Below are 15,000 nucleotides of genomic sequence, written 5' to 3'. Positions count from 1 at the left end.
TTTCCCTTATTACTTAAATGAAGCATGAGCCAATTATCCACAATCAATGGCACTCTGTTCCACCATGATCAAAAGTGGAATAATTCCTTAAATCTGTCAGTTTTCATGACATTCAGTTAAAGCCTAATCACTGTAACCAACCTCTTAAGAGGCTTTGGAGGGAGAGGGAGAGGGAGAGGGAGAGGGAGAGGGAGGGGAGGGAGAGGGAGAGGGAGAGGGAGAGGGAGAGGGAGAGGGAGAGGGAGAGGGAGAGGGAGAGGGAGAGGGAGAGGGAGAGGGAGAGGGAGAGGGAGAGGGAGAGGGAGAGGGAGAGGGAGAGGGAGAGGGAGAGGGAGAGGGAGAGGGAGAGGGAGAGGGAGAGGGAGAGGGAGGGAGAGAGGGAGGGAGAGGGAGGGAGGGAGAGGGAGGGAGGGAGGGAGAGAGAGGGAGGGAGAGAGAGAGAGAGAGGGAGGGAGGGAGAGGGAGAGATTTAACCCACTTATTGCTGAATAATTATTACATTATACATATAGTTTTAAGTTGTATGCTTGTTGATAAATATCCAATGTTTTACATAAATACGATCATCTGGTCTTGTAGCAAATTGATATAAAAGGCATTAGTCAATTGGAACAATGATGATTAAATTGGAACACTTTTAAAACTCATTTCCACTCATTTAAATGGTCTAAAAATGCATGTCCGATATTGTCAATGAATCAATCCCCCAATTTTTTTAGGCATGTGTCTGTCATCAGCAATTAATGGGTTTTAATGATTTGGAATAAATTATTTAAAAATGCACATACTCCAGGTTTTAAACTATGGTTATTTAGTTACCTAAGAAAAGAGACTTGCAATATTTGAATTATAGTTACTAAGTGTAATGTTATTCAGGACATATTCCTATCAAACTTACCTTGGGATGACCTCCATTTGCTTTCTCTTCAAAGCTTTGAATATGAACTCAAAACAACTTATTTTATTCTTACTGCATCCCTTTCCTCAAAATCAGGCCTGGAAGAAAGTTTTTTTATCAGAATCTAAACTGCTGAAGAACTAGGGATAAAACGAAAAAAAAATATATATGCATCAGATTAAAAAGCTTCCACATCACATTTAAGAGACGAAAAATAAGTACATCATTCAACTTGCACCATGTTAAAAAAAAATAATAATTCAATCCTATTTATTCAAATTCAAATTTTTCTTACCTTTTCTACAGCCTTCCATCTAATTGTAAAGTTCCCTGCACTACAAAGAACATCCTCATTAAACAAACCTTTCTGACTACCTGCAAAAGTTGAGAAAAATACATGCTATTAAAAAGACTGGTTAAATTAATTTTTCTGTGGTGTTCCAAAAAGGCTACATCAGTGAGAGAGTTTATCATCAACATTCAGTATTTTCCCTGTAAACATTTCATCATGTTTGTGGTAATAAAATCAATCATCAAACAGCATATTTTCACCGTTTTAATGAGCAAATTGAAAAATGAGTAGTCGTACCTTGTGTCTACATATCACAACTGCTAGAAAGTTGTTATCCATCAATCAACTTTAATGGCTCACTATCTGAAAGAGGAAATTATAAAACCAAAGACATTAATGATTTCCAACAAGTTAATCTTATTAGTAAATCATATTATAAAGATTAATTCAAAATGTAACTTTTCACATCTTTGTTTCACTGTAATCATTTGCTAATATCACAGCACATTAACCTTATATGAATGAAATAATTCATTGTTAAAATCGCTTTTGATATTACCAATTAGTGTTTACAAGTGATTTCTTACCTTAGATGGATTCTTCTCTTCCTTCCTTGGTCTTCAATTAAATTTTTGGGAAATCAAATCAAGGGGGTCATTCCTAAAAGTTACTCAAACCATACCACTTTTCTTTAATAGAATATGCAATATGCTTGTCACAGGGTGTATATCCCTTCAAACATAACTAGCTTTTGTAGCATTTTTCACATAATACTGTATATGTAGTATGTAGTATGAGCAACATTTGTTCAGTTTGCACATTATAATTACCTTACCATACAATTTTTCTGAAACCTAAATAAGAACTCGCTTTTAATTCTGTAAGGGCCCATTTATAAACATTTTATAACAAAAAAATTTATTGTTAACATTATATATATATACATATCTTTTTTATACAAAGAAAATTTGTAACTTAACCTTATATTAACATAGACGTCTATGCCAGTATATGAATTTACATCAAATATTTACACAGGCATTCACTAGGACATTTACTGAAACTCAACTCATACATTCTTTCACACATTGATGCTATGTCAATTATTCAACAAAAAGTCCCCTCTGAGAAACACATGTAATACAGCAAGATAATCTGAAGAGTTGGGAGAGTTAATCTAAAAACAGAAAAAAAAAAAAAAATTATAAAAAATTCTGATGCCTCCTCTGATCCCAAAACCCATGACTGAACAATGTCATATGACTAAACATTGGTGGTCTAAGCTAATCTTTACTGCTGGCCCTCTCCCTCCTTTTTGCTGTCCTTGCTCTCACCGCTGCTGCTCGCAGACTCTCTCTCGGATGCCATCTGTGGAATGGACATGGAAGAGGTTTGAAAACTTTCCTAGACTAATTCTAATATCGTACAAATCTCTTCTGAGAAAATTCTTCAAAACCCATCCCTTGGTTCTTACCTTCTTGTAGGCCATTTCGAAGAGCTTAAGTGAGGCCTGTTGGAGCTCGCTGACCTTTTGCTTAATTTCCTCTGGGTCTGCGGTGTCCTTGTTGGCTAAGAGATCCTTTACCTTGTTCAGCTGCTCCTTCAGCTTCTCTGTCTGTTTGGGAAATTATTTTTGTTAACTTATAATCTGACTGCTGTTTCAGAATATTATCTATTTTTAACTTTACACTAAATGAAAACAACAAAGTTGATGGAAGTCTTTATTCTATATAAAATAGCAGTTATTAATATCAAAATTAATGTGTTTGAATAACAGCAACATACACTAATCATACTCAAGTCCAATATAAGTAGACAATAAAAGAAATAAAAATAAAAAATATCAAGAGTCAACCAGTCAGAAGCAAAATACGGAAGGTGTGGGGCACTTGCCTCATCAGCTGGGAGTTGATCCTTAAATTCATCCATCTTGCTTTCTGTGTCGTGAATGATACTCTCACCCTGATTGATGGCCTCCACAACCTCCTTGCGCTTCTTGTCTTCCTCAGCATACTGTTCAGCATTCTTAATCATGTTTTCAATCTCATCCTTGCTCAGACCTCCAGATGACTGGATCACAACTGCACACAAATGTCAGGGGTAAATTTAATGATCAAGAGGTATTTCATCATTCGTATCAAGAATAGAATATTTTCTGTAAACAACAACACTAATCAGATGATTTTCACATGAAACTTAAAACATTTCAAATCTTTTTGTGAAAATGAGAGTGAAGGGGAGATCAAGTTACTCACTCTGTTGCTCCTTGCCGGTGCCTTTGTCTCTTGCCGACACATGAACAATACCATTAGCATCAATATCAAAGGTGACCTCAATCTGGGGCACGCCACGGGGAGCAGGGGGGATGCCAACCAAGCTGAACTGTCCCAAGAGCTTGTTGTCATTGGCCATCTCTCGCTCACCTTGGTGAACCTTGATCTCTACTTGGGTCTGGCCATCAGCGGCAGTGGAGAATACCTAGGAGGGAGACAACCAAGGTTCATGTCTTTACATTGAAGAACATCTCTAGTTTTCCTATCAACTTTCGTCAAATAGGAGGATAAACCAAGACAAAGAGAGCCTGTTCAGTTAATACTCTGCTAGTATTTTTCATACACTCCCCACTACCTTAAGTTCTCTACTCAGTGTTTTCCAAGTTGCAATTCTTATGTCCAAAACACACTTAATAAATGTAATGGGTAAGTAAACATTCTAGACCATTCTACATTCTGAATGTTCCCAAGAAGTCTTTGGTAACAAATAAGTGGCCCATGCCAATTCTACTTTGTGCCCTTACTTAATGAAGTCATTATTGGCTACAGAATGTTGTACATTTTGTAATACTAAATAGAGCTCATTCAAAAGCTTCAAATGGTTCAGTGTTTTCAAGTATATGCTGCCCTATATTTAATTGGTAATAGGGCTCTTTAGCTCACCAACCATTTCACCAAGGGTCGGCTCCATGAAATTTGCAAATATTTGTTTAGTCTGACAAAATAAGGCTTTTTCAGAAACTGCAGTTTGGTTTAGATTTACATATAATATATTTCTATAGTTTTCTGAGAAAATCAGCAAGAGTGACTTTTCAAACATTTCATCAGTGGTTTTTAGTTTGATGTAAGTATTTAATATGGTTGAACAGTATCAATAGTAGCACTAAATCTGAGGTTTCCAGACATTTCTTGGATTCATCACAATTTTACTTCATCTGTAACTAAAAAAAAAAAAACATAATGACATTGCAATTCATTTCCTGGACCCAGCTCCCAGTGTCTGCCCATATCCAAATCCCCTTCCAGACTCACCTGTGATTTGCGAGTGGGGATGGTGGTGTTCCTGTTGATCAGCTTGGTCATGACTCCTCCCAGTGTCTCAATACCCAGAGATAGAGGAGTAACGTCGAGCAGAAGTACGTCTGTCACATCGCCAGCAAGCACTCCACCCTGGATGGCAGCTCCAACAGCCACAGCCTCATCAGGATTCACAGACTTGCTTGGGGCACGGCCGAAGATGTCTTGCACTGTGGACACCACCTGCAATTCAGGAAATGTATGAAGGATATACTTTAAACTATTACTTTACTTTCCCTAAGGTTATACAATAATTTAATTCTGGAAAGAAAAAGATCATTTACAACTAATCCTAGATGAGGTTTTGCATTATACAATACCTCCCATAGTTGGTCTTAATTTCCTTTTTCATTACTTTATTATTACTTTTCCCCATTTTCCTAATTTGGATTGTGGACATAATCCATTCCTGCTGGGTGATAAAGACATGTCTAGTAGTGGCAGCACTTGCTGGGAAGACGAGCCATTTTGTGATGGTTTTTCATATGACTGGCACGCTGGATGATCGAATGCATAATCCTACATCTTAGCTTAAAATGAGAGTCTATGACTGTACTTACAGCACTGTCATCTATTCATTCAACTAATCCTAAATTATAATATGAGTGTTTTTCTTGCATTCCATATTAAATGTTACAAGAATTGGTACTCGATCTCAGTACAATATAATGTAAAACTTGGTTAACCTTTTAGAAATTGTGACACTGCTATATCCAGTTTAGTATTTCTCAAGTCTTTCTTATTCCTTTCTGAAGAGTAGATTATATAGCTTTAATTATGAACATTTTTGAGACAGCTGAGTGCCATCTAAAACTGGTACCTTGTGATATTTTTAAGCCATCCACACGAGTTTCATGTAATTATTTGCATTCGGTAGAAAAAATAAACAAGCTTACACAAGTAGTAGTAATCATAAGAGTAACAAAGTCATAAGCTGCAGTCAACTTAAAAGCCTGCACACAGCAAACCTGAAGCCGCCTTTGAAACCTCACCTTGGGCATTCTGGTCATACCGCCCACCAGGATCACTTCTCCAATCTCAGACTTGCTACATTCAGCATCTTTGATGGCCTTGAGGCAGGGGTCCACAGTGCGCTTCACGAGCTTGTCTACAATGCTCTCAAACTTGGATCGGGTCAACTGAGGACGAAAATTAAATACAATAATGTTAGGCTTATCCTGCAACTTGTCCAAATAAATCTAACAAGGCTATTTTCTAACAAGATAAATAATTTTTATTACTTGAAATTAATCAGAAAATCTAAGTGAAACCAAGTAAACTATACAAGTAAGTAGTTCAATGTATATCAGGTTATGTCTAATTTTTTTTTTTTTTTTACATTTCAGAATAGCTCTACAATGATTGCACCTATGTCTTAGTAAGCAAGCTCAAAGACCCACCTTATACATCATGTGCTTTGGCCCACTAGCATCCATGGTGAGGTATGGCAAGTTGATGTCTGTCTGTGTGGAGGAGGACAGTTCAATCTTTGCTTTTTCTGCGGCCTCCTTCAGACGCTGCATTGCCATGTTGTCCTTTGTCACATCAACACCTTGCTGTAAGTGAAGTTGAAGTTATTCAACATGATCTTAGCCTTCCGTTCAATATACTAAAATCTCTTTTCTAAAAGTTTAGTGAATTGTAAAATTTATGTAGGAAGAATTTCAAACACCTACATCACCCCCCACTCATTATATTACCATCCATTAATAAAAGTAAACAATGTGGCTAAATTTATAACAAGTTTTAATGCTATCTTCCCTTAATTCTCAGTGTATTTGTATCTAGATGGATGAAATTAGTCAATGTTCAAATAATAATAATAATAATAATAATAATAATAAAACCCTGAAAAGACCTCAATGGCCATACCTCTCTCTTGAACTCTGAAGCAAGGAAATTCACAAGATGATTGTCGAAATCTTCTCCACCAAGGAAAGTGTCACCGTTAGTCGACTTCACCTCAAAGACGCCCTTCTGAATTTCCAGGACGGAGATATCAAAAGTTCCACCACCCAAATCATACACAGCAATACTGTACGGGTAAAATATTCATATAAGCATTTACACACATCTACATGAACACAATATTAATGTAAGTCAACATATTACTGAAAAATAAAATACATGAATAACAGTAATTTCCTCACTAGCACTGGGAAAGCTACCTTAAATTACGTGTCAGGACCCGCAAAACTGAGCTAACCCAATGAGAATTACTCAGGTGAAGAATCCTTTTATATTCTATGATGATCTAAAACCATAAGTGTCTTGGGTGACAAAGCATGGGGAAATTGTCATCAAACAATTGTGTTGTTTACAATTTACAGTCTTACAAATGAAAATTACCAACTCACATTTTATCATCAGTTTTATCCATTCCATACGCAAGAGCAGCAGCAGTTGGCTCATTAATAACACGAAGTACATTCAATCCTGCAATCTGCCCAGCATCTTTTGTGGCCTGAAACATTTCACAAAAGCACAATTTTTAGAATCTTCAAAGGGAAAGAGTAATTTAATCAACGTAAATATATATTCAATGATGAAAAACTTTAGCCCGTTTACAGGTAACAAGATATCACGTCAAGTGGTGGCAGTAAAGCAACCAGGGACAATACATTTTGTCATGGTTTTCCATCTGGCCGGTAGACTGGGTGATTGGCGCATTGCGCTTAGCCGCGGCAAGAGCGGGTGAAAAGCCCGAGGCATTAAGGCTTGGGAGTTTGAAATACTATGGTATTTAGACCATTTAGAGCCAAAACAGCCCTGTCAGTTACAGGGTAAGACACAATAAACTAAACATCTGACTATCACTTACCTGTCGCTGGGAGTCATTGAAGTAGGCAGGTACAGTGACAACTGCATTCTTGATACTAGAGTTCATGTACGCTTCTGCTGTTTCCTTCATCTTGATGAGGGTAAAAGCACCAATCTGAGATGGAGAATACATCTGCCCATCGTCAGCCTGCACCCAAGCATCACCATTGCTTGCTCGGACAATCTTAAATGCCACAGTATCCCTGAGGAAATCAAGACATTAAATTTCAGAAACTTCTATGGAACAGCAAAGAAGCTTTCAAGACCTGAAATTTAAAAAAAAAAATCAATCTTCAAAATAAAAGTTCTCCAAACACTTAAGAAAGCTCTCTAGAAACTAACCTGTCTTTTTTAATCTCTGCATCATCATACTTCCTTCCAATCAATCTCTTGGTAGCATAAAATGTGTTGCCAGAGTTGGTGACTGCCTGTCGCTTGGCCTGAATACCCACAAGACGCTCACCATCTGTAAAGTTAGAAGGTAAGTCATCCAAATTGCAACCAAAACCAACTATTTGAACATAATACAATCATAATTATGGCAAAGTGCAATGAAAATAACCTCCAAAAGGAATCTGGAGGCATTAGAGAATAAAAAAAAACATGCAGACTAAACATTTTATGTTGAGTAACCAAATACAGGTAGTGAAATAATGTTCCAATAATTAATTTTGCATCCATCTTACCCTTAGTGAAAGCTACAATGGAGGGTGTGGTGCGGTCTCCCTCTGCGTTTGTGATCACCTTGGCGTTCTTGCCCTCCATCACAGCCACACAAGAATTTGTGGTACCCAGATCAATGCCAATGACAGCACCCTTCACTCCATCAGACCTGAGAGAGAAAACCCTTGGATTAGGATTCTCCATATTTAATCAATGCTTCATTTACTAGCATATTTTGGGAATGAAAAGGTCTATAAAATTTCAGTGATTTTTCAATTACTATATACAAATAAATTACTTACTTAAATCTGGTCTGCATGCTGAGGTTATCCCTCTGGGAGAGGAATCCCTGGGCAGAAGCCTGAAAAAATAATCCAATTGTCAACATCACTTTTCTAAACTGTAGAGATGTATTGCCTTGAACTCTGTCTATAGAATAGATCATTTCTTTTATTTGCACTACAATTTTGATAAGTTTCTTTTTTTCTGCTAGCAGAGCAGCCTATAATCAGTTTCTAAATTTAATCATTCTGCTACTCAGATCACTTTCACACTGTATCTTCTTGTTCTTAGTACAAGCTAGTTGTTCGTTCAGTTGTGTAACTAGGACATCATACAAAAAGTGATTTAGTATCACTTTGATAATATATCACAAGTATCACTATTATCTTACAAGTGAATAAAATATTTGGCTCGGTGCCATCCACGTTTATGACCGATGCTGTATTGACAGCAAATCATGCCATCAATGGGTTAAATGGCCCATCAAGGAAGGGTTAAAATAGGTGACACTACCTTGCTCATGTTAATATAGGTAATTATTGCAAAAGAATTATTCATATCAATTCTACAAATGCCTGGCTTCTTTCAACGTTACATTCAAACATTTTTGGAAAATAATACCAAATATTTGCAGAGGTATGGAAATTAGTAATTCTACCAAATCCACATGCATTCTCAAATTCTTTTCTAAGAAAACACCAAAATAACTTCCCATTATACATGCAACAGAGATAATCTATTCTACGGAATATTTCACTGTTTTCATTACAAACAGGTAGATGAACTAAAATCTTGTGTATAATTTTTATCTATTTCACAATTCTTTTATATACAATATTCCTAAATAGCTTTCAATTGGTATATGCCTTCCTAATAATGTTCACTGTTTGTTCAATGTTCAATAGTTTGTGAGAATCCGCAAAACTGAGCCAACTCATGGAGAACTAGTCAGGTGAAGAATTCCTTTTTGTTCTATGATGATATAAAACCACGAAATATCACTATCAATATAACATGGGGAATTGATCATCAAAAGAAAAAAGGACTACCATGAAAGCCTTGAATGACATGTCTATTCAGCTGCCAATACCATCTCAAGAGAAGATAATCTTTATTCTCCAATGGCTGTGACATATATATGAAGAAAAATATGACAAGATATTCATCCCCTATTTCAAAATTCATCCTTCACTGTCCTTTTCCTACCTTTGTGGGGGAGAAAAATAGGGTACATTTTCCGAATAATGCTGCGTCACTAAATACTACAAAAGTGGTATCGATGGATTCCTCTCAACCTCTACTATTCATATATACTGGAGATAATGCGTGCTTCCACCCCTAGATCCCATAATCTGGGTCCCGATAGTTGGGAGGCCACTCCATAATTATACCGTAAACAATGGGGAATATTGCGCCATCTATCGAGAGAACATAACAGCGCATGCAGGTAATTCATTAGGGGTTTCTAGCCCACAGCTTGTTGCTAGTAGTGATTACATAAACACAGCCATGTTTGAATTTCAGGGCGAGGATGGTGGTTTTCTAGGTATTTTGCACAAGGTATGTTGCAAAAAGTGCCCTAAATAGGGGAGGTCTAGGGGGGGCAGAGCAAAGCCCTCCTTGGCTAGGGCTTAATTCAGAACTAGGCAAAGTTAGGTAGGTAATTGGGTTAAAATTTTGCCTACGAAATATGCCCAGAAGTAGGACGAGGAAGCATGAAATGCCTTAAAAAAAAAAGGGACCTAGATTGTGGGGTCCAGGGGTGGAAGTGCACATTATTTCCACTATATATGTAGAGTAGAGGTTAAGAGGAATCCATCAATTCCACTTTTGTGGTATTTAGTTACGCAGCGTTATTCTGAAAATTTAGGAAAATGTTAAACTCTTGCTTAGCACCAAATGCTGCACGGTACCCCCTTAACCCTAATCTTGATATACAAAGCTGCAGTACATCATTTGTAGTTATGTCAGAACACTAACACTCAAAAGCTTACAGGTTCAAGTCCCATTCATACATTCAAATTCAGCTGGATTCTGATAATTCCATTTCAGATATCTGGGGGATGTTGTTCCAACCATATTTTTTTTCTTCTATCTATGGTAGTATAAATGTATTTAACATTCATAACATACATTTCTCTACTGGGCATTTGCCCTCAGTAGCATCAATGAAATATTAGGAAATGCCTAAGGGGTTACATAACTATGGGCTCCATCCTGGATTAGACTTCTTGCATCATTGTTTTGGATAAGGTCTGTTTACCATACTCAAACCATCCAGTTTAAATATACTTCCTTAACAAAAAATATTACCATTTGCATTTGTCTTCGTAAATAACTATGAGATTGGGAGAAAAAAAAATCACGACTAACCGCTTCTCAACTATTCATGGAAGAAAATGATTAAGATCTTAAATTAGCAACCTATTCAAAATATATAATGCGTTCTAAAGAATATATATGTGGGAACCAGTCACTACGGCCCTCAACCACTACGGCCCCAGTCACTTCGGCCCTAGTCACTACGGCCCTAGTCACTACGGCCTCTCTCACCGTCAACCCTAGTCACTGCGGCCCCAGGCACTACAACACTTCATGACCAAGGAAAGGAATATAGAATCATAAATGTATATATTACCAAAAGTGTATAAATCATATGTTGTCTATGTATATTTCTAAAGAATTCAATAAGACACTTGTCTCAGTCCAACTCTTTCATCCAGGCCTCACAGAGAGAGAGAGAAATTGACATGTAGTCTCTCTCTCTCTCTCTCTCTCTCTCTGTTTATTAGAGAATAATAGATGATATTATCACGATCACTAGCAATCATACACTTAGTTCCGAGCCAACGTTCCCGTCCTGTTCGCACGAAGCAGTTCGCAAAATCGTATTCTCGGAACGACTAAGAGAAAATGCTGCTTAATTGAGGAGTAACTAAAAAAAGATAGGTTTATAATATTCAAATTTGTTTTCCCTTTTCTAAGGTATTATGTGTGTTTATGCAAATAATAAATATCAAAAAACACATATTGAATTGAAAACTAATGTTTAAGGAAGATTTATACATATTCTAACGATTCTTAAAGTAAAATTTAAGATATTTGTACGTTTTGGTGAACTGCGAACTGTAAATCCACGGGGTGTATTCATATGTTCGCATAGCAGACAACAATTGTATACGTTGGGAACGCTGTTCCGAGCCTCTATTTTTGGGTGACGGGTTAATATTCGTCTGCTTCGCTGGGACTCATTAAAATGAAGCTTCATAATACTTCAAAAGCAACCTTACAAGTCATGAAGATCCATTTCTGTTATCATTCTCCATCATTCCGAGGGAAAAGCACAATTCCGTGTTATTACTATGGAATAGTAATAACACGACGAACTGACCTGACCTGACCTCGATTTCCGGACCCTGATTGATCCAGACACCAAGGAAAGGAATATAGAATCATAAATGTATATATTACCAAAAGTGTATAAATCATATGTTGTCTATGTATAATTCTAAAGAATTCAATAAAACACTTGTTTGTATATTTGTGTTGTTTGTCTCAGTCCAACTCCTCCTGAATATTTCATCCAGGCCTCACGAGAGAGAGAGAGAAATTGACATGTGGTCTCTCTATCTCTCTAATAAACAGAGAGAGAGAGAGAGAGAATAATAGATGATATTCTCACGATTACTAGCAATCATACACTTAGTTCCGAGCCGCTATTTTTGGGTGACGGGTTAATATTCGTCTGCTTCGCTGGCACTCATTAAAATGAAGCTTCATAATACTTCAAAAGCAACCTTACAAGTCATGAAGATCCATTTCTGTTATCATTCTCCATCATTCCGAGGGAAAAACACAATTCCGTGTTATTACTATGGAATAGTATTAACACGACGAACTGACCTGACCTGACCTCGATTTCCGGACCCTGATCCAGACACCGTGTTCCTCTCGACCTGACCTCGATTTCCGGACCCTGATTGATCCAGACACCGTGTTCCTCTTTGTTTTCTTATATATTCCACATGTGGGTTTTCTTATCATTCTCCATCATGGAATATCCCTGTGTGGTTTGCGCGAGTGAAGTTCGGCCTCGTCAGCATGCCATTCAGTGCGATAACTGTGAACGCTGGCAACACAGGAAGTGTAACACCGGGATTTCCTACAAGGATTATCGTTCCATGGTGAAAGGGGAGCTACGCATGAACTGGATCTGCATCACATGTTCAGAAGTAGAAGGTAAATTTTATGTTATTATACTATAGTGAAAAACAATGCTGCACATTGAAGACAAATTAAGATAGATGTTACTGATGTTGTATAGGATAGATGTTACCTCTTACTGATGTTGTTAGGGGATGGTATTGATGTTATTAATGATGACACTGATGTTGTACAGATCTGTTGGAGGAGGAGGAAGCGGTAGTTTATCAGAACATCGTCCCTATGGCTGAAAGCACACATTTGGAAGCTTTACCTCTTGATGATGTCAGCACCCGACCAGTAGATAATGAAGGTGAGTTTTTATTATTGTTATGATTATTATTGTTATGATTATTATTGTTATTATTATTATTGTTATTATTATTATTGTTATTATTATTATTGTTATTATTATTATTGTTATTATTATTATTGTTATTATTATTATTGTTATTATTATTATTGTTATTGTTATTATTATTATTAAAATGTTACAGATGTTGTTAGGGATGGTATTGATGTTATTAGTGATGATACTGATTTTTGTACAGATCTGTTGGAGACGAAGGAAGGGCGAGTTTTGGAGGAGATAGGATCTATCCCGGACATCAGCACCCGACCAGCCTTGCCAGAGGAATATGAAGAAAGTATTCTACCTGATGACATTATTGATGAAGTTCCAGGTATAGGGGATGAATTAATAAACTATAAGATCATTGAAGGTGGTACGAGAAGAGGAAATGCCCTCCTTGTAGATTCCTTTGGTTATACCTATAACCAAAAGGCCACAGGGAAGAAGAAAAATCCAACTGGTAAAGTAACTTGGCGCTGTAGTGTGAGAAACAAGATGCTAACATGTCCTGCTACTGTCCTTCAGAATGGCTCCATTTTCACCGGAGGATCTCATCATCATGTTCACGAACCCCAACAAGGTGCTACTTTTAAGGCTGAAGTCATGGCTGCTGCAAAGGCCTTAGCCAAAGAGAAGGTGAACATTTTTTCATCCGCTTCTTCTTTAGTGGATCGTGCTATAACTGCCACGGAAGGGATGATGCAGCCTGTTTAAATACAGTTAATATAGCACGGTCTCTAAATCGCCTTAGACAGGTGACAGACCTGATGAACCGGATAATTTGAACTTTGAATTGGATGACAATTACATCCCAAAAGAGTTCCTTCAGAAGGATATTGTTATAACTGGTGGCCGACACTTAGTATTCGCTACTTCTGAACAACTTGCTTTACTCAAGAATGCAAAGACGTGGTACGTGGATGCTACATTTCGTGTAGTGCGCAAGCCATTCTATCAATTATTTGGCATCCATGCATTTGTGAAAGGAATAGAAGAAATATAAAACAAGTACGTCTAGGATTGACTCTCAAGTGGGGGAAAAGAAAAAAGGGATGAGAAGAAAGTGTTTAGGGCGATTTTAGACAGACAACAGGAGAGCAAAGGAGAGAAGGGGGTTTTGGATATTGAGGCTGCTGTAGGTCGGCTGTCAGGACATTACTCTCGATGGTAAAATTGCAAGGATGCTCGTTCCATTGGAATCAAGCCATTTGGAGAAAAATCCAAGAAATAGGACTGGCTGCACCATACATGAATCATCGCCCAACTAAGGATTTCATAAGGCAGCTCATGGCACTTCCTTTCCTCCCTGAAGAACACATAAAAACAACATTTGAACAGCTTGAATTACGAGTGCCTCCTGGACCACTTCAAATTCTAATGGAATACATAAAAGAAACTTGGATCAATGGATTCTGGGCGCCAAGTGACTGGACTGTATTCGGGCAGAGTATCCGGACTAACAACGACGTAGAGGGATACCACAGAAAGTTGAATGGTATGGCAGGCAGCTCTCATATTCCATTTTATGTTTTAGTGCCATTACTGCACAAAGAAGCAAAAAATGGTAAACACGTAAACACACACGTCGCCAGCGCCGTCAGTTTAGAACTGTCCAAGGCAAAATATTTGCCCTATGGAAACGGTATGAAGACCATGAAATTACCACCAATCACCTCTTAAAAGCATGTTCGAAGCTATGTAAAAATTAATATATGTGTTGTACGACTAGGATTTGTACAGTTTGTATGACCCATATACAGTCTGGTTATGTAGCTATTTCTGTGTTAAATATATTTTCTTTTATCAACATGTCTTACTGTAATTATTTCCTATTAATGCAAGCATACAGTTTTCATTAAAAATACTTTCTAATGATGGCCGAAGTGACTAGGGGTTGGTGCCGTAGTGACTCATGTTGGGGCCGTAGTGACTAGGGTCACAGGCCGAAGTGACTGGGGCCGTAGTGGTTGAGGGCCGTAGTGACTGGCAATCATATATGTATGTGTGTGTGTTCTAGTATAAAATAATATATAATCAACTAGGTTTTCAAGGTTACATGATATGTACTTTACAGCACGTGTTATATATAATCTTCAAACGGCGTATCACGACCAAAGATTTGACAAAAGGGCAAATGAAT

General features: G+C 37.4%; 1 protein-coding gene and 1 long non-coding RNA gene across 3 annotated transcripts in view; both read right to left on the bottom strand.

Moving 5' to 3' along the window:
• The window catches only part of LOC122264362 (uncharacterized), a 7,222-nt gene extending 5,302 nt beyond the window's left edge, over positions 1-1,920 (bottom strand). Inside the window, exons 1-4 of one of the 2 annotated variants that reach the window (XR_015190691.1) lie at positions 1,778-1,920; positions 1,488-1,553; positions 1,194-1,273; positions 899-996 (exon numbers count right to left, since the gene is read on the bottom strand). This is a non-coding gene — a long non-coding RNA (uncharacterized LOC122264362). Of the gene's footprint in view, positions 1-898; positions 997-1,193; positions 1,274-1,487; positions 1,599-1,777 lie in introns of those variants that run through there. The other variant, XR_015190690.1, reaches the window with a different exon arrangement.
• Positions 1,921-2,091: 171 nt separating this feature from the next.
• Positions 2,092-15,000, bottom strand: part of Hsc70-5 (Heat shock protein 70 cognate 5) — a 13,317-nt gene continuing 408 nt past the window's right edge. The window contains exons 2-14 of the mRNA XM_086533053.1: positions 8,326-8,384; positions 8,047-8,192; positions 7,703-7,826; positions 7,362-7,563; positions 6,898-7,004; positions 6,413-6,575; positions 5,941-6,096; positions 5,533-5,679; positions 4,496-4,723; positions 3,446-3,668; positions 3,080-3,271; positions 2,665-2,801; positions 2,092-2,558 (exon numbers count right to left, since the gene is read on the bottom strand). Of these exons, the coding sequence (XP_086389179.1) occupies positions 2,481-2,558; positions 2,665-2,801; positions 3,080-3,271; positions 3,446-3,668; positions 4,496-4,723; positions 5,533-5,679; positions 5,941-6,096; positions 6,413-6,575; positions 6,898-7,004; positions 7,362-7,563; positions 7,703-7,826; positions 8,047-8,192; positions 8,326-8,384 (1,962 nt within the window). The 3' untranslated portion in view covers positions 2,092-2,480. The remainder of the gene's footprint in view (positions 2,559-2,664; positions 2,802-3,079; positions 3,272-3,445; positions 3,669-4,495; positions 4,724-5,532; positions 5,680-5,940; positions 6,097-6,412; positions 6,576-6,897; positions 7,005-7,361; positions 7,564-7,702; positions 7,827-8,046; positions 8,193-8,325; positions 8,385-15,000) is intronic.

Source organism: Penaeus japonicus, unplaced genomic scaffold (assembly GCF_977035675.1).
Source record: "Penaeus japonicus unplaced genomic scaffold, GWHDUDI00000001_assembly GWHDUDI00000038, whole genome shotgun sequence".
Lineage (NCBI taxonomy): Eukaryota > Metazoa > Arthropoda > Malacostraca > Decapoda > Penaeidae > Penaeus > Penaeus japonicus.
The sequence above is the reverse complement of the archived record's forward strand: the minus strand, read 5'-3'. Positions and strand labels throughout refer to the sequence as shown.